Source organism: Schizosaccharomyces cryophilus (genome assembly GCF_000004155.1).
Source record: "Schizosaccharomyces cryophilus OY26 unplaced genomic scaffold supercont4.5, whole genome shotgun sequence".
NCBI lineage: Eukaryota > Fungi > Ascomycota > Schizosaccharomycetes > Schizosaccharomycetales > Schizosaccharomycetaceae > Schizosaccharomyces > Schizosaccharomyces cryophilus.
The window spans coordinates 807,776-831,465 of record NW_013185628.1 but is presented as its reverse complement, the minus strand read 5'-3'; the positions used below and the strand labels follow the sequence as shown (position 1 = coordinate 831,465).

Sequence of the window (23,690 nt, the reverse complement as noted above, 5' to 3'; positions counted from 1 at the left end):
ACCGTACGATCAGCAGGTAGCAACCGGAAGTAACAAATAAACTGCTGCTATAAGCTTCGCGTTGGAAAACAGAAAAGATTTACAGAAAACCACTTTTTTTTTATCGTTCGTTTTTCCTTTCATTGCATCATGAGGTGCTTAAAATTATTCGGGCTTTTACTGCCAGCTATTGCAGCCGTCATATACTATATTCAGGTAAACATATCTTCCTTTTACAGATTTGATCCTGCCAAACTACAAGAGTTGTCTCGTCAATCTATTGAACTTTATGGAAATGATACCCGTGGATTATTGTACGATTTAAATAAGCGGCTGATTGCTGAGTATGGTGATTTGATCCACCCCATGAACGACGACGAATGGGTCCAAAACAATGCTGGTGGAGCTATGGGTAACGTGTTTATTCTTCACGCTTCTTTCACCGAATACCTCATGTTCTTTGGTACTCCCATTGGAACGGAAGGTCACACCGGCTTACACATGGCCGATGATTACTTCACCATTCTGGTTGGTCGCCAGCTTGCTGCTTCTGCTAACGACTTGCAAGCTCGTGAGTACCTTCCTGGTGATCAACACGTCCATAAATGGGGCCAAAGCGCTCAATACAGTATGCCTTCTGGTCAACCTTGTTTTGCCCTTGAGTTGGCTCAAGGCTGGATCCCTAGCATGCTCCCTTTTGGATTAATTGAAACGCTCTTTTCAACTCTTGACTTCCCTACTCTTTATAAGACCATCTACTTTACTGTCAAGCGAATGATAAAGAGCTTCCTTTTAGGCAAGTTTTAAGCATCCATCCTCTTCATTCTTTTACACAAAACCATCTAGAGTTTAGCTTTCTGTATAGAATAAAACTTATTTTTTCTATCCATTTATAAGTTTATGAACTTTTGAATCATTTCATCCGATCTTTTGCTTTTCATCTTTTTTTTTCTTGTTTACTCATATATACCACTATCATACTCAAAAACTGGGTAATGCATTTCAACAATTATCATTATCTATATGCTTTCGTATCTTACAATAAATAATCCGTCATTTGGATCAACGAGCGGTTTTTCTTTTCATTTCTTTTTCAAAATACCACCTTCTTATGCGTTATCTCTTGTAGTAGAGAATAGATATTTTCCTTTTTAATATATTCACCGTATTAAAAATCACTAAATTGTAATAACATCTTAGGGGTTTTTTTTTTTTCTTATACCTGACCCATAATCTCTGTTCCTTCATCTCTTGCGTTCATTATGTTCGCTGAAGGTGCCATAATATGTTCATGAAGACTATCAAACAATCTTCGAATTTCGTCGTTTCGTCGGATATATGGGTGTTTCCAAAAATTATAATCTTCATTCTTCAAAAGTTCAGTAAAAGTAATTAAAAGTCCCCATGGATGAGGACGATTGCAGATAATTCTCTCTAATAGTACCATCGTCATCTGCTCCTTGATCAGCAGTTCTTGGGTGATATTTGAGGAACTCTTGAATAGGTATAAAAAGAAACAGCTAGCATAATATGTATAACTACTTGGATAACGTAGCTGATTTGCAATAGCTGTTAATAAAAAGTAACGGCATTTGGAGTTGCAATGCTTATTAAATGTACTGATAATGACGCACTCAGGAGATTTCGGCTGGAATTGAGGTGCCTGTTTGGATTGCAAATCCCGTGTGGCATATCGAATAAGCCATAAAACAAACCAATTAGCCCATTCATTAAGCTGTTCAGCAGATTCAAGGTTCGAGAAAGCCTCAAGGAATAATTTGGCTACATCAGCTGGTTTATTGGAAGCCAAACAAGCATCTAAACTCAATTGAGAACCGAAATCATCCAAAGAAGAAAGGATGGAATCAGATATCAAAGGTGCACAAGCCACTTCCGGTAATCTTCCTACCTTCAAGCCTTGTGCAAAAGGATCTGGTAAATGCATGTCGTTAGGAAAAGCACTCAGAATCATATTTCGAAGCTGCACACATTCCAAAGGAATATGGGGAATTAAATGATAGCAATGAGTTGCTAAAAAGCCCGGAAAATCATGGAGCAAGACAAGGACGATACGCAAAAATCCATTGTACAGCAATTTAAACTGCGCCTTATCATATCCATCCTTTAAACCCAGAAACTTTAAAAATGCAGCTAAAATCTCACTATAAAGAGTGTTGATATGCTCATTATTGGCCATAAGTATCTTGGGCAAAAGATATGCATGCGATATCAAACTTAACCACGCAAATGTAAAGGCAGGGAAATAATTCGGTTGAATAGCAAGAAGACTACGGAGAAATATGATGAATATATCCGTAAAAGACGATTCAAATTCTTTGCTTTCATCCAGTTCAGATAAAATGCTCGAAAACAACCTGAAGAAGGTCTTTTGATGAACGAACTCGTCCATAGCATTATGTAATTCGGCAAAAATACCAGTTATGAGAGCCATAATTTTTCGGAAAAATACACTTCTAACTGAGCTCGTATTCTCTTCTCCTTTAGCTTCCGAGTATTTGACAACATTGACTATGAGTGATGCAAAAGCATCAACATTACAGTAATCCGGAGCATTTGCTGATGCAGCCTCTAGGAAAGCAACTAGCACAGCTTCTAGATTGCAGCGGAAAAACTGTAGCGTTAACTCCAAGTCACCTAGGATACCTTGCTTATGAAGTTGATAAACGAAAGCGGCCTTCAGAACATCATCAGTTGCAGAATTACGCAAAAGATGAACCCAAGAAACAAAAATAATTATCATTTGGTCATTTAGTTGCTGTTTATTGTCAAGCACCGCCAATATTTCCTTGGCTGGAGAGGCAATTTTACCCATTGACTCAAATAATTGATCATAAGCTTCCTTAACTTCATCAGTAAACATAGAACTGTGTTTATAAAGACTATCAATGGAATTCACAAAGTTACCCGGCAATGCCATAGGACTTTCTCCACTAACAGCAGTCTTAAGAAGCCCAATCGCGAATGTAGTAACAGGACCTTTACCCTGTTCAGCATCTATACCTCGAGCAACATGGTAGTCTACCTCAGCAGTCGTCAAAATTCCAAAACGAATTAGACTAAGAATAACAGGAAGATTCAACTTCTCAATATCACTAGAAAAGTTCCAATATAATGAAACACTAATCGCAGTCTTTTTAGAAGCTTGGCATATGTATTCTAATATTGCGCAAAAAACTTCTAATACAAATGGAGAAGCGCTTTCAGTTAAAAGAATTCGACAACATTCCTGTGCACACAAAAGAAAGACGTGGTCAGCAATAGGATGGTTAATTGAAGCGACCCCCGTTAGGAATTGATTTACTAAATCATGAAATTCATGCTCAGCGGGTACTTCTTGCATACTAGTATATGGTACTTGACTAGACAATTGTAAAATTTGTGCTATTACCAACAAAAGATTTCGGGCATAATTCAAAGCAGCCTGATTTACTTCGTTTTCCATAGGAACATTCATGCTTGTATTTGGAGTTTCTGAACCCTCAGCAACTTCTGGTCGTACCCCGTTCATATTGCCATAACCAGAGTTACTCATAATGGTAAACAGACTTAGTCGATCGAAATTTTCATATAGTTGAAATTGTTGGGGGGCTAACTCGGAAGAAAGCTTCAATATTCCTGGCAGATTAAGATGCAGATTTGCTGCTCCAGCAGGATCAACGAACGGAACGTTGGGGGTGGATTTTCTATGGCGAACACGTTCAACTATCATAGGTTCAATTTCTGCATCAATCTCAGCAATCGCGGTTTCGGATGCCACAGTTTCAACGATAGAACTGGCAATAAACAAATTCTGAAGCACAAGCTCATCTATGGCTTGAGCAACAGCTGCATGTACGGTTTCCACATCCTGCAAAATCATTGTACGTAAATTATTAATCATCAGCATTTGTAACGGTTCCCGGCATGTAACCATAGCCAAGTTTCCAGCTAATGTTTTAGCCATCTGTCTAGCAGCCAATAATAAACTTGAGGGATTTGATTCGGCTGCAAAGTCTTTTTGGATTAAGCTTTTAGTAGTTATGGCTGATATACCTACAGACCTCCTAACAACAGCAGATATGATTTCCAAAACCGATTGCTGTATAATTAACTGCATACTGTTCTTAATTGCGGCTTTAGATTTTCCAAATATTTGAGCAACGGCATCAGAAACAATTATTTGAGGCGATGCTGTCGCAATATATTGCATTATAATATTTGCGTCGTTTCGCAAGTCCTGGCTCACAACATCCTCTGGGAGATCATTCTCTAAATCGGCTTTATGGATTAAATGGTTCCTATATAATTCGGACGGCTCAATGTCATCCATTTTGACATTTATACTCTGTAATAATAACTCAATTTCAAATTTCATATTCAAACGGAAATCTGCGAAATGATATAATTCGACCAACAACCTCAAAATCCCCATCAACCACGGGTTTGGTGGTTTAAATACGTCTGACAAGGTAACCTTTTCCAGAACTTTACAGACAAAAGGAAGCACCCGGTCAATTCTCTCACTATCAATACCTTCTAGCAATAGGTCTTTAAATGAGACATTTAGTGTAGTGATGGACTTATTCCTAGCCAAAGTTATACTTCCTAACCACGATCCAAGGTTTTTCAAACTTGACTTTTCAATGGAAGGCAATGTCTCAGTATCTAAGTTCAAGATGTCCAAAGCCGCTTGCAACGTGTCTCTAAATACGATCTTATATAAATCGCTATTTTTTAACTCTTCCAAAAACCTACTATATAAAGCAAGGAAATTGGCTTCCCGACTAACACGTTGGGTGACTATATAGTGAGAAAACCATGCTAAATAAGGCGGTTTGAGGCTTTCTTTGACAATCTGCAACTTTTCGCCAAAATTAAGTTGAGATAAATTATTCAAAGCGAAAAGAATGTTATCGCAAACTGTTTCCTGAATTTCTCCGCTGACACTAGGAAAAGATAAGGCTGGTACTCTGATGGAAACGAATGAATAGGAAGGTAACTTTGGACTAGCAGGAGCAGTGGGCTCCGGTATCATAAGCGCCTTTTCTGCCTCCATCGTTGAAGTTTCTGCGGAAGCAATCATCTCTTTAATGGAGTTATAAATGTCAGGTCGAGTTAATTGTAAAGAAGGGATTCCCAAAATCAAATTACAGTAGTTTATATACTTTGGAAGCTTATCTTGAAATTGTACTAAAGCTTGCATACCAAACCTAAACATTTTAGAGTCCGTAGGCATTAAAAGAGCTTGGTACACATAACGCAACGCAACACCTAGCGGCACAAAAGAAAGAAGATCGAACTGAATCAAACTGCCAAACAAAACGGCGGTCAAAGCCAAAGCCTCCAAAGGATAGTCAGGGAAGAATCTATATTCGTCAAACAGACTGTGTTGCAAACAAGCAAAGAGATCCATATCTCGAGGATTATCAGATTTTTTGAAAGTTTGCAGAGTAAGTACAATTTTACCAATGGATAGCTTGCGCTCATATAAAGCTTGGAAAAAAGATTCTACTTCAGCTTCCACATCGGGGGAGAAAGAGTTCGTACCATTAGCATTCATAATAAGATCATCACGATCATGACCAAGAGCAAAAAGGCGAGGATAAACTTGAAGGCAAAGTATTTGTACATCCTTAATGTGCTCGCTGACCTCTTCCGAAATGCTAACGTTATCCATTAGCGTAGTTAAAAGAATATTGACTACGTCAATCGATAATGGTATAAGTTCATCTTCGTTTTCAGTTGGTGTTTTCTGTAAGGCAGCATGGACCATCAAAAAGTCTAAAACCTCAACCAGAAAAATATTCAGGTTTTCAGCATCTTGAAACTCAGATAACCTTCCATCAAGCCAAGTTTGAAAATTTAGTGCCTTACGAGCGGAAGCAAGAGCAGCAATTTCTAGAGCAAAGCGATTAGGTTGGACATTATTAACATGCTCGACAAAATTATTTTCAACGATAAAATTGACAATTTGATTGATCGACATGCTGTCTTTAAGCCATAGGCTTCGCAAAAATGCAAAGAGGAATTGCGGGTTCATGTGCTCAATTCTATGGAAAACAAACTTATGTTGGGAAAAGTTAGTGAAAAAATCTGAACACCATTGGAAGGCTAATGACTCTTGAACTTGGTTCCATGGCATAGGTAACTGAAGAGTACCCAAAAGCAAAAGTTCGGCAGAAATTTTTTCATCCAGAAAATTGAGGAATAAGGAAGTTTCGTAAGTAACAACTTCAGTTAATAATCGAAGAAGCACACGAACGAGTTCCAAGCAATTAAGGTTACTTTTTTCATAACCTTTAGCATAGTTAATAAGTTCTTCACTATAGTCATCCAAATCATTAACAGAAACAATGGGAGTTATATTATGCTCCTTGATATCAAATAGCGAAGTAGGCGTCAAAATAATATGCGAAATAATAGATAGCTGAGATAAGGGGTTCTTCCAAAGATTCCAAAGAAAATCTAAAGTGAAAGTTCGTTGCCTTAGCTTAAAAGCATTAGAAAAAATTGTCATGAAGAGAATGAGACTAGGGCTTCCAGTAACCATGAACTTAGGATTATCAAACATCGGAAGCATTGATTCCCAATCTAAATGTTCGAAGGCCGAGACAACTGCCTTTCCAATCAAGACTGTGTCCCAGGCACCATAGTCATGAATAGCAACTAAAGAATTAATAAGGAAAGCTACATCTGATTCGGAAACGGATTCGGGAGGGTATTTCTTTGTGATGGCTTCTTTCATGGTTTTTAAAGTTGCCTTCGAATGCTTTAAATTGCCAAACAGAGCAGTAAGAGGGCGACAATTAGCTAAACGCTTCTCAACCACCGAATCGAATTTAGGAACTTGAATCAGGGGTATGCGGTCATAATCTGATGTAAATAAACCATCTCTCAACATATCCAAATCAGCTTTTTCCATGTTAATTTGTTGATTTGGATTAGCGAGCTGGTTTAATAAGGGCTGAAACTCTTCCTTTAATAAAGCCGAAGCCTTCTTAGAAAGAGATGGTTTTACAGATGTAGTCAAACCAATTAATATATTTGAGCGTTCTAAAGGAGAAAATTGAAAGTGGTTTAGAAACGTCTCAATATCGAAATCTTCAAAGACCTCGGAATCAGACCCCGAGATAGCATCGCTGAACCGCCTCGCTAAAGCCCATGATTTTGTTAATGACTTAAGCTCGTCTAGCAACAATTTGTATGTAGCTAAACCATCAGATGATTTCCCAGTACCAAAGATACGATAGGAATTACCTTGCACTAAACGACGCAAGAAATGATGATATACGCCTGGCGCATTCTTATTAATAAGCTGCCTAATCTGCTCAAGTTTAGTGTCATACTGGTCTTCCCGTAAAGTGGACAACAAGAAGAGAATTTGAGCTTTCACAATACTCTCAATTTTGGAGTCGTTAGGAGCTGTAGTCTTGTTTTCTAATGGTAATGAATGATTTGAATCCGACATTGAACTTGATTTATCTCTCATATCCGACATTTCTGCTTTTATTGTATAAAGGTTCTTCAATAATAATCTTTCATGCCTTTCCCTAAGGCTTCTGAACTCTATATTCTCTTGTTTCAACAGGTAAACCTCTGAATATATACAAAATCAAAACCAAGGCGAAATATCTTTAAAATTTTCGATGTGCGAGTGTAGTGGTGTTTTGAAGAAGGATGTAGATATTAAAGTCGGTCCGCAAGCTGAGAAAGCTAGTAGTTAACGACGGGATCTCAATGCGCTGAAATACTGTGAGTGTCGTTAAAATATGTAACGCGTTCTAACGTTATCATGGATTCTCCTTTGTTTACTAATAAATCAAGTAAGGTAACGGTTGCTGTGTTTGGTTGCTATGCAGAGGTAGCGTAAACAAATTTGTTTATTCTCTGTTATCCACCTCCATACTTTCCAACTACACGAAATTGGTACATTGGGCCATTTTGTTGAATAGAATGGCAGATATTGCTGTAAATGAGAATGAAGTCGCTCCTTACATAACGAAATCTCCAACGAAGTTTCGTGAGAATTTTTGGGTACGTTTTAAAAATCATTCACCGGAAGGACAGCTCTAACGACTGGTATAATCAGGGATATGAAGATGCGGGCATGGATGCTCTTATGTCTCGGACAAGAAATTCTCTTTCCACATTAGAGGTGATTAACAGGTTCTATTCCAGAAGGTATGGTGATACTTCATTGTTGATTTATTCCGGTTTGACATCCAGCGGGCATTACTGTAATCAAGTATGGATTGTTTAGTGATTTCGGCTGCGTATCTGAGCTGCATTGGTTTTTTAAGCGGGAACAGTTTACAACATTTTCCAAATTTTAATGTGTGTTGGTAATACTTACTAACCTGCATAGGGCTGCTATTGAGAGAGAATATGCTTTAAAATTAAACGAACTAGTCTCGGAAACTCCAAAGCTGGCAGAATATGGCACTACATATCAGAATATGGAATCTTTAAAAACAGAGACAAGTAATATGTCTCAAGCTCATAATGAAGTTTCTGGTCAAATTGAAAAAGAGCTTCTCGAAAAAGTAAATACCTATATTTCTCAAACTCAACAACAGAAATCCCTAGCCACAGATGCCATTGAAGAACTTTATCAACAAAAGACAGCTTTGGAAATTGATCTTTCTGAAAAGTATGATGCCTATGAGTACAGCGCTAATAAGCTTAACTCATATTTAAAGTTAGCGTCGAAATACTCTGGCCGAGAATTGGACAAGCATAATCTTAAGGTGCGTCAAGCCGCGTTAACAGTCCAAAGGACTGAAAAAGAGTACCGTGAAACTAATAGTCTCTTACGGACAGTCACCCAAGACTGGGTTGATAGATGGACTGAAATTTGCGATGCTTTTCAGCATATTGAAGAGTATCGACTTGAGTTTCTGAAAACAAATATGTGGTCATATGCAAACATTATTTCGACCGCCTGTGTCAGAGATGACGAAGCTTGTGAACGTATTCGACTTACTCTCGAGAAAACTAATGTAGCCAATGACATTACTTTGCTTATTCAAAAGGAGTCAACCGGTACAAACGTACCATCTCTTCCTGAAGAACACAACTACTTTAAGGAGAATGGAATACAGGTCGATCTTAATCAAATTGCTTCCAAAGCTCCCAGCCTTTATCGTGCTAGTTCAAGGGCTGGTTCTTCTGCTTTGCTGTCTGCATCTCCGCATATGTCATCTCCTAGAATCAAAAAATCCGACTCCTTTTCATCCGAACTTGCTTCCCCTCCTACTTCTCCTTTTTCTGGTAAAATGCAACCCATGAGTTTTGAACAGTCCTTATCTCCCGAAATGACATTTAGCGTTCCTGAACTAAGAAATGATTCCCAGAGAAACTCCGAGTTTAAGGAATCTCCTTCGGTACCGTCTTTAACTACTGTCCCAACACAAACCACTGAAGTAGAGACGAACAAGTTTGAACTTGGTGAACCATCTTCGCCTTTAATTGTTCCTACTAAGCCAATTGAACCAGTTGTAGAAGATAGATCTTCAAAAAATGACCTGGATGATGCAATCCTTGGGCAAGACTTCCCTCCTCCTTCTTTTAATAGTAGAGTATCAAGACCGTCGTTTTCCCGTCATGGACAAGGCTCTCAAAGCAGTATGGGATCTATTAAGCGGAAATCAATTATGGAACGCATGGGTCGCCCTACTTCTCCTTTTGTCGGATCTACATTTTCTAGTATGCGAAGCCGTAGTAATTCTCCAATTAAAGACTCATTGAAGGAGCCAGTTTCTCCAGCAATTGGCTCAAGTCATTCGGATGAGATGGATGAGATTGACCCCAGGGCAAACGTAGTGTTAAACGTTGGACCAAACATGTTGAAGGTTGGCGATGTTCCTGAACAACCCAAGGGTACTGAGGACAAAAGTAGCGATCCAATCGCGGATGCAATGGCTCATCTGAGCATGTCTGTAAGAAGACGTCAGTCTACTTCTACTGCTGGTGACAACACTGCAACTGCTAAACCTGCTTCATCTAGTAATCGTTTAAGTATGCTTGGTTCTGGTTCGCACAATCAATCTTCTACTGAAGTGGATGGCTTAGCTAAAAGAAGCTCCTTGGGAGCCCCTCCTGCTGCTCATACTTCTGCTCAGATGCAACGTATGAGCAACAGTTTTGCAAATCAAACAAAGCGTGTTTTTGGTGAAAAGCGCGGTGATGTTCCTCTGAAGGACTCGCTTCGCCATAGCAGAAGCAATTTAAGTAGATCACCATCTCCCATGCTATCTAGAAGAAGCTCTGCTATACGAAGTGGTGTACCAGAACGCTCTTCTTCATCTTTAAGTATGAGACAACAGGAAGTAAACCCTGTCAGTAGAAGCCGTGGACAATCGCTGTCTGGACAAACTTCCCGACCTGCGTCTTCGCTTTCTAATAGACCTCCATCTCAGCTTTCGCTGCAACGGTCTGTGTCTCCGAATCCCTTAGGACATCACCGAAAATCTTCCTCGATTATGAATATGCAGCGCTCTACTTCCCCGAATCCTGTAAATCGGTCGAGCGCGAATTTTTCACACTCAAGGCCGTCCTCGGGAATGGATATGAGATATAGTTCTTTAGGAGGAAGGTCATCAAGGCAATTGTTGGAGCGTACGCCGACAGGTCGCTCCCGATCGCCTGCTTCCTCAATAAGAAGCGGCTATTCGAAAGCTGAACCTAGAGCTTCTTTCACAGCCGAAGGAGAACCTATTTTAGGTTATGTTATAGCTCTGTATGACTATAAAGCCCAAATTCCAGAGGAAATTAGTTTCCAAAAAGGAGATACCTTGATGGTACTCCGTACGCAGGAAGATGGATGGTGGGATGGTGAAGTTATCAATATTATGAATCCTAAGAGAGGATTATTCCCATCTAATTTTGTGCAGACTGTCTAATAAGGAAGACGTAAGGCGGCTACGTCTTTGTATAATTATGTTGCGCGGTTTGGTATCATCTCAAGGTAAGAGGTGATGTTGTTATGAAGCATTTTGATATATGATTGTAATTTTGTCTCATTTCATTCTCTTTTATTACGATTCTTGAAATTGGCTCATCCTGGCGATTATCCTATGTACCATCATATAAAGAGATTTAATTAACCATTTATTAGGAGAAGAATACAGTTATAATTTAGGTTGCCTTTTAGATGGAAAACTTTGAATATAATGTGTCTATGGTAAATAATCAGTTAACATGTAAATTACAGGTAAGGTAAGAACGGAGGAAACGATAGCATCTCAGGCGAGCGTATTTTCCTTTTAGTCGAACACAAAGAGTAAGAGTAGCTAGATTTAAAAAATAAAAAATTGGTTTGGTAGCACTTAAAAGAGAAACAATACCCATGCTCGTTATAGGAAGCAAATGAAACACCATCGCTTCTTCCTTCTGAGAAATCAGAAAAAGAAATTACAGTGTGAGAAAGCGTTAATACAATTCAATAGAGCAAGTACAGTATCCCATTCATTTAAATGTTTACGCATTGAGTTTTTCATTCCTTAATACAATATGTCATCTTACAAACGAGTTTTCTATTTTCCTTTAGAAAATAGAATATCCTTAATAAAATTATCCACGTTTATTTGATATAATGTATAGACTTTAATTGGTTTAGGTAATAAAAGATGCGATATCTTTAAGCGTGTCGTATCAATTTATTTACATGAAGGTACTTTAACTTTTGCCTATTCCTAGCTGTATAAGCCAAATATTCAAAAAGGAAAAATCGATTGTTTTGCTGCGTATAAGCCTCTTCTAACTTTGTAATTGTTGATTTATCAAGAAGGGTACTCGAAATTTCTTGGTAATTCAACTCTTTGACTTTATAAGCTTAGATACTTTGAAGTAACACTATTTATATTTTCAGAAGCATTATTGCTCCATCTTTATAGCGTTAGTGGATTCTTGACATCCCTTGAAGATATTTGGTCTAGGAAAAAGGCGTGATACAACATGAGCAACCTGGTTCGAACGTTAGCTGGGCCCCTAAAAACTCCAAAGTATGCTTTCCGTAAACAGAGTTTAAAAGGATGTTCGCTTCTCGTTGCTCTTCCCAAGGTTAAAACGCAATATGTACCGCCCATGAAAAGAATCCAAGCCCGAAACTTCTGTCATAGTCGAATTGTTCAAGGTAATGAACTGTTAGATAACTTGAAGCGTATACAGTCTTTAGAACGAGAAGTCGAGGAGGTGGATGTTTGCATCGTCGGTGCCGGACCAGCTGGTTTAGGTGCGGCAATTCGCATTAAACAACAAGCTGCCAAGTCTGGTAGAGAAATCCGGGTAATTGTGTTGGAAAAGGCTGCCGAACCTGGTAATCACAGCGTTTCAGGCGCAGTTATCCAGCCGACTGCCCTTGATGAGCTCCTTCCAGATTGGAAAAACGAACCACCTCGCCATTGCACGCCTGTTTCATCAGATATCATGAGGTTTTTAGTTCCTGGTATGCAACTCCCTATGCCTGTTCCTCCAATTATGAAAAACCATGGAAATTACATTATGAGCTTGGCAGAATTAACCAAGTGGTTAGCTGCTAAAGCTGAAGAACTCGATGTCGAACTGTATCCCTCATTTGCTGCTTCTGAGGTCCTATACAATCAAGATGGATCCGTGCGAGGCGTAGCTACGAACGACTTTGGTGTTGATAGCAAGGGATTACAAAAGGATAATTTTGAGAGAGGAATGGCCTTCCATGCTCCCATTACGCTATTTGCTGAAGGTGCCCGCGGTTCTTTATCAAAAACTGTGATTCAACGCTTTAACCTTCAAAAAGATTGTGAGCCACAAACATACGGCTTAGGTATAAAGGAAGTTTGGCGTGTCCCTGATGAAAACTTTAGGTATGGCGAGACTGCCCACACTCTTGGTTGGCCATTACGAAGTGATACCTATGGCGGTGGTTTCATGTACCAATTCGGAGATAACTATGTGTCTGTAGGATTGGTCGTTGGCTTAGATTATCCTAATCCATATGTGTCTCCAGTTGCTGAATTTCAAAGAATGAAGCAAAATCCCTTTTACGCTAAAGTTCTTAAAGGAGGAACTCGTTTAGAGTACGCCGCTCGTAGTTTGAATGAGGGAGGTTACCAATCCATTCCGAAGTTAGTATTCCCAGGTGGTGCCTTGATCGGCTGTAGTGCAGGATTTCTTAATGTTCCCAAAATAAAAGGTACTCACACAGCTATGAAATCCGGCATGGTCGCTGCTGATGCAATTGTTGAAGCTTTTAATACTGGTGATACTGGAAAACCACTTACGATTAATACTTATGAAGAAAATTTAAAAAATTCTTTTGTTTTTAAAGAGTTATATTCTGTACGAAACGTTCGGCCATCATTTCACGCATTTCCCTTCTTAAGGAACTACGGTGGTATGATATATTCTGCCCTAGAATCATACGTATTAAAAGGTAAAGTACCTTGGACTTTTAGCCATAAGAAAGGAGACGATGTCGTTACTGCAAGTGCCTCTTCATATAAACCTATCAACTACCCGAAGCCTGACAATGTTCTTTCATTCGATATTCCTACGTCTGTAGCTCTGTCAGGCACTATGCATGCTGAGAATCAGCCTTGTCATCTCTTTGATCGTCGCCCAAATGATCGTCAAGAAGCCTATCGAAAATACAAGGGCGTTGAATCTCGTTTTTGTCCTGCTGGTGTATATGAGTACGTCGATGATGAGACACTTCCTACTGGAAAACGTTTCGTTATCAATTCTCAAAATTGTGTCCATTGTAAAGTAAGTCTTTCATTTTACCTATAGGTTCAAGTTTACTAATGATGAAATAGACTTGTGATATCAAAGATCCTCTTCAAGGCATTGATTGGAAAACGCCCCAAGGCGGTGATGGTCCAAGTAAGTTTTTAAACAAATTACTTTCCTAACTAACTTCTATCAGAGCAAACTTTGACATAAGTGATTCCAGAAGACTTGAGATTTACTTTCTTAACCCTTTACTATTTGCTTTGTTGCTTTATAAAAGAAATATATGTTATAATATTATGTATAATTAGTTCATAACGCTCAACTTAATACAATCTGTACCAAATACGCCTTTCTAATGATAACAAATAAACATGCAATAAAAAACTAGTAAGTATCTTTGATCTCGTTCTTACTTTTATTATCTTGTTCTTTTACGGCATTCCAGAATCCTTTCTCCAAAAGTATGGAAATATGTTCAATAGACATTCCTGCTAATTCCGGATATGTAAAAAAACAAGTGATAAGACCGACGAAACAAAATCCAGCATACAATCCGAAAGTGCCAACTGAAGTGATAGACTCCATCATCGTCAAAAACGTAGCACTGACGATCAAATTTCCAGACCAATTTACAGCCGTAGAGAAACCTGTTCCCAAAGCACGAACTTCCATAGGAAATAATTCAGCTTGCTGCCAAGGTATGTTACCAATACCAAAAGCATAACTAGCCAAAAATGCAATAATGGAAACTAGTGTAACGTATTTCCATTCAGTTTTCTTGAGCTCGAGAAAATGATATGAAACCGCACAAACTGAAAGGGCAATTATCATAGTAGTAGCGCTATACAATAATATCCGCCTTCTACCAATTCGATCAATAAACATAAACGCAAGGATAGTGAATAGGAAGTTGGTTGCACCAACGACAATACTGATTTGGATTGAATTTTTGAAGCCAACGCTTTCGAAAAGTATCGCAGAAAAATATTGAATAGCATTTGTACCAGAGAACTGTTGAAAAGCTTGAAGAAAGCATGCAATGAACAGTGATCGTCGGTTGGAAGGAACTGACCAAAGACGATTAAACGAGTGTTTTACTCTCTGAAATTGATTACCTTCTAAGGAACTAAAATTCATGCCTTCTTGGATCAAAGAGACCTTGTAAGCAATCTCACCTGGCCTAGCATTCGGATGGATTCGCGACATAATTTTATATACCTTTTCAACATGGTTTTGTTTTAGAAGATACCGAGGAGACTCCGGTGTCCAAAAGAGCGGAATGAGTTGGCAAAGAGCTGGTAAAGCTCCCAATCCCATCATAATACGCCAACCTTGCCTTACATTTTCAAATGCAGCATTCAATGAATAGGCAACCAATTGCCCTCCTGTAATAAAAACAACATAAATAATTACAAGTCGGCCACGCATGTGAGCGGGAGCCAATTCTGTAATATACATAGGAACAATTAAGGAAGCTAATCCAATGCCCCAACCGACAATAAAACGACCAGCTACTAGAGTAGCTATATTCCTTGCTACTGCCATTACAATAGACCCCAATACGAATATACCGTCAGCATACATAAGTAAACGCTTCCTACCTAGTAAATCTGCAAGCCAACCAGAAGTAATACCCGACAATAAAGCCGCGAATGGAGTTGCAGACGTAATGAGTTCTCGTTGTTTCGAACTTAATTCACTTCCCAGATCCGATCCTATAACTGCTAAAGCACCAGAAATTACACCGGTGTCATATCCAAATAGCAAACCAGAAATGCCAGCAACCGTTGAGAGTATCCAAATCCAACTACTAATCTTTTCTTCATGAAATTCTTTAGGAGAAGTTTCGTCTACTGGGTTGTCTGGGTCTAAGGATAACACCACGTTGGTGTCAGTAGCTCGGATAGGCACCTCTTCTAAGCTTTCCCGGCCATCACTAGACTTCTTGTTTGAAGGTGGATAACTGACTAACGGCTTATTAAGGTCCTCTTTCGGGCTATCGAATGAACTCGCAAATGTCGTAAGCGGAATGCCTTTTATGTCCATTAGAAAATGTAAAAGAATTGTAATATATAAGAAAGAGTGTGTTAATGAATCTCTAAGTTATGTGGTCTTGTTCAATTACGACAGTGTCTATGTTGATGAGGCTTTGATATGTAAGTGCTTCATTAAGGTCCCTTATTTCGTAATCCTTGTTTAATTTACAAAGTTATTAAATCCTGACATTTAAAGCACTTGGGAGAGGATAAGAAAGATTGTGATCTTTTCATAGATATACCAAACGTTATAAGCGAAACTCAAGATAAGTAATCAGCAAAAGTTTACGTTACATTTGATTAGACGTATCCTTACAGTGGAAAATGTATAAAAGGCTTTATAAATAAAGGATTAAAATAAATAGATTAAAAATTTTAGAACTAAAAAAATATTTCGTTCAGTAGCTTAACTCGTAGCCATCGAGCAATGCTTCTTCATAAATAAACTTAACCAAAAATACCATATATATAATGAAGCTCGATCATTAACAGCATCGACAAGTTAACATAGCAGGTGAATAAATTAAAGTAATTGAGTTAATATAAAATGGGCCAAATCAGCGTTTTTCCAGTAATTCGAATGCGCATTCATTGCAGAAACGTAACTATAGGATGTGTCTAAGGATCCTTCTTGTAACATAAAGTCAACGCGGCCAGTTTTGTTTAAACGATACATTCTTTCATCAATTTGATATGCTTGATTGCCTTCTTCAACAACGTGGACTTTTTGATTGGAAGTGGCTTCATTAAACACTGATGCATAGCTCAAAGATTTCAAAATCAAAGTATTTGCGATACCGGAACGTAATCCAGATAACACATTTAATGCACCATCCGCAAGTCTGTGACCAACACCAGAGCTACTGTCATGACTTAAGGGTCTAAAATGCGGAATACTCTGAGGCTTTAAATGTGCCATTTTTTTCACTATAAGAGGTTCAACGCGATAGCTAATCGGATCAGTTGGATGAAATATATTGTAAAAATTCTTGCAGCTGAGAACAGAAACTGATGAGTCAAAGTTGCTTTCTGAATAGCTAACACTTCTCGTAATCGTAGACCGAGGTATCTGGCCTGCAATCCGCTTTCCATTTAACATCTGAAAAAGGCCAAGAGGACTGCCGAGGGTAAAAAAATTATTTACAGGAAAATCGAGCTGAAGCCGCGGATACCTTATGTTTCCTTGGAAACGGACTATGTCGAATAAAATCAAGGCGCCTAAGGAATGACCTAACAAAGAAACCTGACCCTGAAACGAGGGATTATGTTTCACATATAAACGATAAAGACGATTAAGACGTTTAACAACAGCAACTAAAATCCTCTCTCTATATTTTGGTTGACAGTAGAGTAACACGTCTAGTAAAACATCAGAAATTATGCTTCTCAATCCTACAACGGTCGGTATATTAATGCTCTCTAAAGTGGGATTAGGATCCTCGCTCAAATCGTCAAGGGCAAGATCTTTTGAAACATCAAAACTGTCTGATTCTTCTTCCTCTGAAATGTCAGATTTATTGTCTCGTGCCATGCCAAAGTGGATATCCTGGCGCCATAATAATGGAAGGCATTGAATCCCATTTCCGCCACCTTTGAAGTTAGGATATAAAGCTTGCAAATCTGGAGAAGCATTGAAAGTTTTCTTTAGTGTTTTCCGAAATTCATTGATGTCTCGTACAAAATTTACCGTTTCCACGCGCTCGCCCATTTTCTGACCAATACCATGGCAACATAGAATAAGGTGATTAATTTCCCGATCAGGTGAAGACTTTAAGTGCGAAGCATCTGTCGAGGTTGGTATTTCCGATGCTGGTTCAGTCAGAGAAGGCGAAAGTAATTCATTCGGTTCAGAAGAATCGTTTACCAATGTACTAGAGGAGCTTAAATCATCCACTGTTGAGCTTGTAGTAGATTTAGCATCTGTTATTGTAGAGGATGAAATATCGTATCCTCGGATAAGCTTATCACTTCGATGATTACTAGAATAAGACATTTTGGTAAATAATTTTGTTGACACATTTCGATAGAATCCTCCAAAGTGCATTCTTGCGCTTCTATCTCCCGAATATTCAATAAATGCTCCAGTATATTTTCCAAGTAAAGCCCAGGTTTTGCCTTGAGCTGACATACTGTGATCATCTTTTTCTTCAACTTTTTCACGATAAGGACATATATTTAAGTATCCTTCCTCAACTTGAATGGCCAAATTCTCCTCACACGGATATAATTTGTCGCCTCTAGCATAGAACCAGGTTCCTCTTAAAATACGAAAGACAGGCCCATCCCAATAGATTGGAAATACTTCCCTCGATATTACATTCACAGCATAAAGATAATCCTCGTTTACCCTTATTGTTTCCGATTGACCATCCGTGTCTTCTGTGTTTTGGTAGGCAGCTTCTATTCGGTCAGAGTCTTCGACGGAAAAAGGTTTAAAACTTTTTGATTTTTTAGCTTCTAGACTTCCTTTTTTGGATTTTCTTACAGGTCGATCTATCGCATAAAACCATTGAACACGAAGGGAAGGTGCATCAGCACTGGACTTTGACAATTGATGTCGAAATGAAACTCTAGGAGGCTGTACATGCTTTAATGGCCACTCTGTTCTATTCTCCATCTTTTTTACTGGTATTTTACCCCAGCTTTAGTCTCAATTATTGTTTCGTTAACGGGACACATTGACTTTAGGTAAGAATGACAATGTAGGAGTGAGGTCTAAGCTGAACTAGGAAAATTCCAATCTCTAATTATGATTGAAATTTCTGAGAGTAGAAAGGATTATGTTAATGAAAATTGCAAAATATAAAATAGAATCAACTTATTATTGACATTTAAAATACGGCATTGGTCTCGATTTAACCCTTTGAAATTCCATTGTTAGATCATAACCAAAGCAATTAAAAGGAATATTAATTAGAAGGGAAAACTATATAATAATCTAATTCCATCATACATAATTAGCGTCTTTGTAGAGCAAAAAAACAGTAACATGTCCAAGTTTTAATGTTGGGCTTATTTTAGGTAGTTGGTAAAGCTAGCAATTTTTCTTTAGTATTCTTCCGCATTAGGTGACGATGCACGCGCTGAAGCCTGGGTGTGCACAATTTGAGAGCGATAAAATTCAGAAACCTGCTCACTAGTTGTAGCGTCCTCCCAATTTTTGTCTTCACGCACTCGAACAAATCGAGGGAACCGAAGACTAATTCCTTTATCCTCTTGAACATAACCAATGGCAGCTTTATAGACAGGGGAGAGCGATAAATCTGCAGTCAGAACTTCCCATAAATATTTTGGCTCGAACCAAACATCAGGTTGATGAGGGGGAGCCTCACTATGAGAATAGAAATCTTTCTTTTTTGGAATGACTATTTGACTTAATTGGCGATGAAATTGCTCCAATTGCTCTTCTGAAAAGCCAGTACCTAATTTACAAACTGTTTGGACAGTCTCTGTATCAGGGTCATAGCAACCCAAAAGAAAAGCGCCATACACAGAAGTTCTCTTACCTCTTCCATGATATGCACCAACAACAATCAAATCAAGTGAGTCACCAACGCCTGAAAGGTAATCTTTCTTTATCTTTAACCAATGTCGAGATCTTTTCGAAGGTTCATAATGAGATTCCGGTCCTTCAAGCATTTTGACCATAAGACCTTCACAAGACTCTTTAACGGCTTCCTCGAGGAACTCTTGAATAGACTCAACAGACCGTTGGTCACTATGCTTAGCAAAATCAAACTCACCTGTGATGGGTTGAAACATTGTATATAAGTGCTTTCGACGCTCTGAAAATGGAATATCTAGCAATGATTTGCCGTTCAAGTAGAGAATATCAAAAGCAAAGAGACAAGCTCGGACCTTGATTTCTTCCAACTTTACGTCTTTCCTTTTACGGGTAGCCAGTTTTTGAAAGGGAAGAATTCTGTTTTCCTCTTTATCCCAAGCAGTAGCTTCACAATCAAGGATAAAGCTTGTAGCTTCTGGCTTTCTCCATCTGGGTACGGACGCCATAATATCGGGATAGCGAACGGACATGTCCTCGGAATTTCGAGAAAACACGTAAAACTTCCCGTCTTCGGTAAAATGGACTTGAGCACGCTCTCCGTCATACTTGTATTCGCAAGTAAAAGTAGCTTGATCAAACGTATCTAAAACTTCGGAGAACTGTTTTGTGGGTTTGGCAAGCATTGGCTTTGTAGGGACGCCAGGAGTTAGCTTACAAGTTTCTCGCAGATTTTCGATTCCATGTTCAATCAACCGAGGCACAATAATGTCGTACGAAGGTAGTTGAGAATAAACATCGCGAAGAGTTTGTTCAGCATGGATACGGTCCTGCTGAGACAGCTTAACTTGTTTTTTGTCAGCGTGATATTGTGCACAGGCATTTGCTAGGGAAACAAGGATGGTCTTCTCTGCTAACTGTAAACGTAGTTTTCCTTCTAAAGCTCGGATAAGGTATTTCGGCTCAGCACCTTGACAAGAGCTTAGTAATCGTTTAATTAAGCCGATTTTTCTATTCTGAGACTGATTTCCGGACATTTGTGCGATTGACTTTAAAGAATCAAACAGAAAAGGTAGCGTCAAAGCAGCAGGTTGAAACATAGTAGGCTGATTTTGGCGGGATGTTTGTGCAACGAGACCCAAATCCCCAACTTTGTGGAATGCTTGCTTGATTTGTTGAAGAGTTTGGCCGGTGGATTCGGCAACGGCTTTCATGATGATACTTTCACCAATACCAAGTTCAATTCCCGAGTAATCTGGACCTAGCTATTTCTCTCATTAGTATACATTCGACGGAAAATGGACCTGTACTATACCTTATTTATGCTCAAATATACAGAGATAAGTAAATCATTGGGATAATCACGCAGCATCTTAAAAAAATAAGTACCCATGATATCGATGATTTCCAGACGCTTTGTAGTCTTCTCAATTTTCGTAAAAGTAGATACCATGTCTGCAAACGTTGCGTGAGCCTTTTTTGTTTGCTGTTTTCTCGTAGACTCTAGCGGTGGTTCAGCAATAGGAGGAGGAATCTCAGAAGGAGTGGTTTCACCTTCAGAAGCAAGATTTGAAGAGGAAGATGACGATGAAGCTAATGACAAGCCATCAACCTTAGAACGCTTGGTTTCCATAGAATTTGTCGCTTCTCCATGTTCCTCTTTCAGACTCTCAAGTTCGTCTGCTGTTCTCTTCTCTCCATTAACTGCTATTCCATCATTTCCACTAGTTTTCTCATCATTCTCTTCTTTCTTTATTACTCGAGAACCGTCCTCATTCTCTGAATTCGCTGGAGCAGCTGGAGTTCGTTTTTTACGCGCTTGCTCTGGGCCCAAAGTGAAGAACTTGCTAATACTGGTCAACGAGCTCCTCTAATAGTTGTACTTACCTGATATTTGATTGCCTTCCAGACATAGGTCTCAACCATACGGCGCGTCTTAAGTATTGAAGGGGACTCAAGACAGCTCCCATGTCGGATTTATCCCAGGAAGAGTCGCATGCTGGAAGATGGGCAACCGTTTAGGGTAGAGCGGTGCATTGCGTAATACAAGTAAACAAAAGAGAGAAAATGAATGAATAATAGAAGATATAAGTAGAAGCATTGACGACCATATTTAATCCTGTGTACTTTTGGAAAAATTATGAAAGGAATGATATCTGCTTTGGAAACAGAGTTGGAATGTTTGTTTACGGAAAAAATTAAGTGCCAGCGTTATTCATGAAGATACGAAATAGAAAACAAAGTGTTTTCTGTAATGTAAATGCAAATTATAGGTGGAAAATCATACAAATATCACTCCATTTTCGTCGATGTGCTTCTGTACGCCTCTCGAGTCTAAAACTGTTGGATTTTATTTGTTTACTATTGAAAACTGAGCCGATAGGGTATGAAATCAATTAGCAACACACTAATTTGAGATCTTGAATACCCATAATGGATCCATTTGTTCCTCATTGAACTGTTATTATTTCTCGTCTACATTGTTTATATGAAAATCCAATCCTTCAAATCTCTGACTGTTACCTTGAATCCAGTAACAACAAAAATTATGGTACGACTGCAAAATGCATTCTCTCTCAGAGCGTATACCTCTGCTTGCACTTGAAGTTTGAACCTGCCTTGAAATTTAACTATAATTCATCGTTTCTTTAGCAGTTCGTTCATCTTCGTTTTCTTATCCTCCGATTAATTACGACCGATCGAAACCTCATTCTTTGCTAATTCTCTCTTGCTTTTAATTTAATATTTCCGTATAATTTGTACCTTTTTGTTTTTATTCTTAATTTTTTTGGGTTCTTAGATTCGATCCTCATATTTGACATTAATTTCTGTCGTTCATTAAATTCAGCGAATATGTTGTCCCGCAATGCTTATCGTCTTCTTTCCAGAAACGTATTCAAACACGGTGGTAAAAGTTTTCAGTCTAATTTACACTCTGCTTCTTCCAAGCCAAATTCTTTTTTTCGAGGCAATTGGAAGCTTTGGAGCTTACTTGGTAGTTTCTCTGCCGGTTGGATGATATATGACATGTCTGATGTACGCAGCTTTATCCATGGTCGCATTGAAATGCCATTGTTCCATGCTTTTACTACGCCAGAGTTTTCTCACAGCGTAGCTGTTCTTGCTGCCTCTTGGGGCATCACTCCTCGTGACTTTACTCTTGACGACCAAGCTTTAGCTGTAGAGGTTTGGGGAAAGAAATTTTCTAATCCCGTCGGTTTGGCTGCTGGTTTCGACAAGCAGGCTGATGCTATTTCCGGTTTATTGAATTTCGGGTTTTCATATTTGGAAGTTGGTTCTGTCACTCCCTTGCCTCAACCTGGTAATCCCAAACCTAGATACTTTCGCTTGGATCCCGATTTAGCAGTGGTGAACCGTTATGGCTTTAACTCACAAGGTCACGAAGCTATTCTCGAAAAGGTTCAAAAGCGTATTCGGAAGTATATTGCTAAAAACAAGCCAGGGCTTTTGAAAGATTTCGATGCAAACCCTGCTGCTTACACTGATCCCTCTGTTCTTGGCGTCCCGCGTAGCTTACTTCCCAACAAGTACTTAGGTATTAACTTGGGAAAGAACAAAAACGGAAATGAGATTGAAGATTATGTAACGGGTGTCCGCAACTTTGGCAATTATGCCGATGTTTTGGTCATCAATGTTTCTTCTCCAAATACTCCTGGTCTCCGTAGTCTCCAAAGAAAGTCTGCCTTAACTGAACTATTGTCAGCCACCATTGCCGAACGCAATAAGCTGAATGCTCCTAATCCTCCGCTTGTGGTTAAGATTGCTCCCGACTTGTCCGAAACAGAGCTTGCCGACATTGCTGCTGTCTTGAAAAAATGCAAGGTTGACGGTGTAATCGTCGGCAACACTACCATTCAACGTCCTGATACCTTAAAATCCACGAAGCACGTTCAAGAAACAGGTGGTTTGTCTGGTCCTCCCTTAAAGCCCATTACTCTGAACACCCTCCGTACATTACGGAAACACTTGTCATCTGACATTCCTATTATCGGCTGTGGTGGTATTTCTAATGGTAAAGATGCCATTGAATATGCTCGCGCTGGTGCTTCTATGGTTCAAGTATACACTGCTCTTGGTTACGATGGACCTGTTGTCGCCCATAAAATTAAGCAAGAAATTCTTGCCGAATTGAATGGAAAGCGTTGGGTTGATATTGTTGGTAAGGAGAATTAAGCGTTACTGAGTGCTCAAACAAAATTGTATAATTTAGCACGATAGAATCATACATGTGTATATATTTTTGGTTTCCTGAATATAGAAAAAAGGCATATCCGATTGCTGCTTTCAGTGTAACATAATAAATTAAATAATTCTTAGATTTAAAATAGAACTTAGTATTTTGTTTGAATTCAATATTAGGATTTGATTTAATGCCTGTGAGACAATCGTTTATACGTACAAGTTATGGATTATTGTTTGATAACTGAATTAAACTAGAGTCA

General features: G+C 38.8%; 8 protein-coding genes across 8 annotated transcripts; 4 read left to right on the top strand and 4 right to left on the bottom strand.

Annotated features, from left to right (window-relative positions):
• The first annotated feature begins 8 nt into the window (after positions 1-8).
• On the top strand, positions 9-1,082 carry SPOG_00522 (C-8 sterol isomerase Erg2). Its single transcript, XM_013168696.1, has one exon. It carries the CDS (start codon positions 130-132, stop codon positions 784-786), a length of 657 nt encoding a protein of 218 aa, XP_013024150.1. The 5' UTR covers positions 9-129; the 3' UTR covers positions 787-1,082.
• On the bottom strand, positions 911-7,655 carry SPOG_00523 (CCR4-Not complex subunit Not1). The gene has a single exon (XM_013168697.1). It carries the CDS (start codon positions 7,475-7,477, stop codon positions 1,196-1,198), a length of 6,282 nt encoding a protein of 2,093 aa, XP_013024151.1. The 5' UTR covers positions 7,478-7,655; the 3' UTR covers positions 911-1,195.
• A 224-nt stretch (positions 7,656-7,879) lies between these two features.
• Positions 7,880-11,166, top strand: SPOG_00524 (cell division control protein Cdc15). The gene is made up of 3 exons (XM_013168698.1): positions 7,880-8,013; positions 8,069-8,160; positions 8,345-11,166. The coding sequence occupies exons 1-3, from the start codon at positions 7,933-7,935 to the stop codon at positions 10,878-10,880; spliced, it is 2,709 nt and encodes a 902-aa protein (XP_013024152.1). The 5' UTR covers positions 7,880-7,932; the 3' UTR covers positions 10,881-11,166.
• A 415-nt stretch (positions 11,167-11,581) lies between these two features.
• SPOG_00525 (electron transfer flavoprotein-ubiquinone oxidoreductase) lies at positions 11,582-14,065 on the top strand. The gene is made up of 3 exons (XM_013168699.1): positions 11,582-13,722; positions 13,773-13,839; positions 13,883-14,065. The coding sequence occupies exons 1-3, from the start codon at positions 11,935-11,937 to the stop codon at positions 13,897-13,899; spliced, it is 1,872 nt and encodes a 623-aa protein (XP_013024153.1). The 5' UTR covers positions 11,582-11,934; the 3' UTR covers positions 13,900-14,065.
• On the bottom strand, positions 13,933-16,031 carry SPOG_00526 (MFS myo-inositol transporter). Its single transcript, XM_013168700.1, has one exon. It carries the CDS (start codon positions 15,733-15,735, stop codon positions 14,074-14,076), a length of 1,662 nt encoding a protein of 553 aa, XP_013024154.1. The 5' UTR covers positions 15,736-16,031; the 3' UTR covers positions 13,933-14,073.
• Positions 16,032-16,058: 27 nt separating this feature from the next.
• SPOG_00527 (phospholipase) lies at positions 16,059-18,434 on the bottom strand. The gene has a single exon (XM_013168701.1). The coding sequence runs from the start codon at positions 18,340-18,342 to the stop codon at positions 16,249-16,251; it is 2,094 nt and encodes a 697-aa protein (XP_013024155.1). The 5' UTR covers positions 18,343-18,434; the 3' UTR covers positions 16,059-16,248.
• A 116-nt stretch (positions 18,435-18,550) lies between these two features.
• SPOG_00528 (ATP-dependent DNA ligase Cdc17) lies at positions 18,551-21,202 on the bottom strand. Its single transcript, XM_013168702.1, has 3 exons — positions 21,115-21,202; positions 20,543-21,074; positions 18,551-20,492 (listed from the first exon to the last, which is right to left on the bottom strand). Exons 1-3 carry the CDS (start codon positions 21,195-21,197, stop codon positions 18,774-18,776), a joined length of 2,334 nt encoding a protein of 777 aa, XP_013024156.1. The 5' UTR covers positions 21,198-21,202; the 3' UTR covers positions 18,551-18,773.
• A 583-nt stretch (positions 21,203-21,785) lies between these two features.
• On the top strand, positions 21,786-23,643 carry SPOG_00529 (dihydroorotate dehydrogenase Ura3). The gene has a single exon (XM_013168703.1). It carries the CDS (start codon positions 22,081-22,083, stop codon positions 23,419-23,421), a length of 1,341 nt encoding a protein of 446 aa, XP_013024157.1. The 5' UTR covers positions 21,786-22,080; the 3' UTR covers positions 23,422-23,643.
• Positions 23,644-23,690: the final 47 nt, after the last annotated feature.

Excerpts from the sequence above, each read along its gene's own strand:
- SPOG_00522 (XM_013168696.1), top strand. The coding sequence starts at position 130 with ATGAGGTGCTTAAAATTATTCGGGCTTTTACTGCCAGCTATTGCAGCC.
- SPOG_00523 (XM_013168697.1), bottom strand. The coding sequence starts at position 7,477 with ATGTCGGATATGAGAGATAAATCAAGTTCAATGTCGGATTCAAATCAT.
- SPOG_00524 (XM_013168698.1), top strand. The coding sequence starts at position 7,933 with ATGGCAGATATTGCTGTAAATGAGAATGAAGTCGCTCCTTACATAACG. Across the intron at positions 8,014-8,068 it reads AGTTTCGTGAGAATTTTTGG|GGATATGAAGATGCGGGCAT; the intron begins GTACGTTTTAAA and ends TGGTATAATCAG. Across the intron at positions 8,161-8,344 it reads AACAGGTTCTATTCCAGAAG|GGCTGCTATTGAGAGAGAAT; the intron begins GTATGGTGATAC and ends TAACCTGCATAG.
- SPOG_00525 (XM_013168699.1), top strand. The coding sequence starts at position 11,935 with ATGAGCAACCTGGTTCGAACGTTAGCTGGGCCCCTAAAAACTCCAAAG. Across the intron at positions 13,723-13,772 it reads AAAATTGTGTCCATTGTAAA|ACTTGTGATATCAAAGATCC; the intron begins GTAAGTCTTTCA and ends ATGATGAAATAG.
- SPOG_00526 (XM_013168700.1), bottom strand. The coding sequence starts at position 15,735 with ATGGACATAAAAGGCATTCCGCTTACGACATTTGCGAGTTCATTCGAT.
- SPOG_00527 (XM_013168701.1), bottom strand. The coding sequence starts at position 18,342 with ATGGAGAATAGAACAGAGTGGCCATTAAAGCATGTACAGCCTCCTAGA.
- SPOG_00528 (XM_013168702.1), bottom strand. The coding sequence starts at position 21,197 with ATGGGAGCTGTCTTGAGTCCCCTTCAATACTTAAGACGCGCCGTATGG. Across the intron at positions 21,075-21,114 it reads GGAAGGCAATCAAATATCAG|CAAGTTCTTCACTTTGGGCC; the intron begins GTAAGTACAACT and ends GACCAGTATTAG. Across the intron at positions 20,493-20,542 it reads TATATTTGAGCATAAATAAG|CTAGGTCCAGATTACTCGGG; the intron begins GTATAGTACAGG and ends TGAGAGAAATAG.
- SPOG_00529 (XM_013168703.1), top strand. The coding sequence starts at position 22,081 with ATGTTGTCCCGCAATGCTTATCGTCTTCTTTCCAGAAACGTATTCAAA.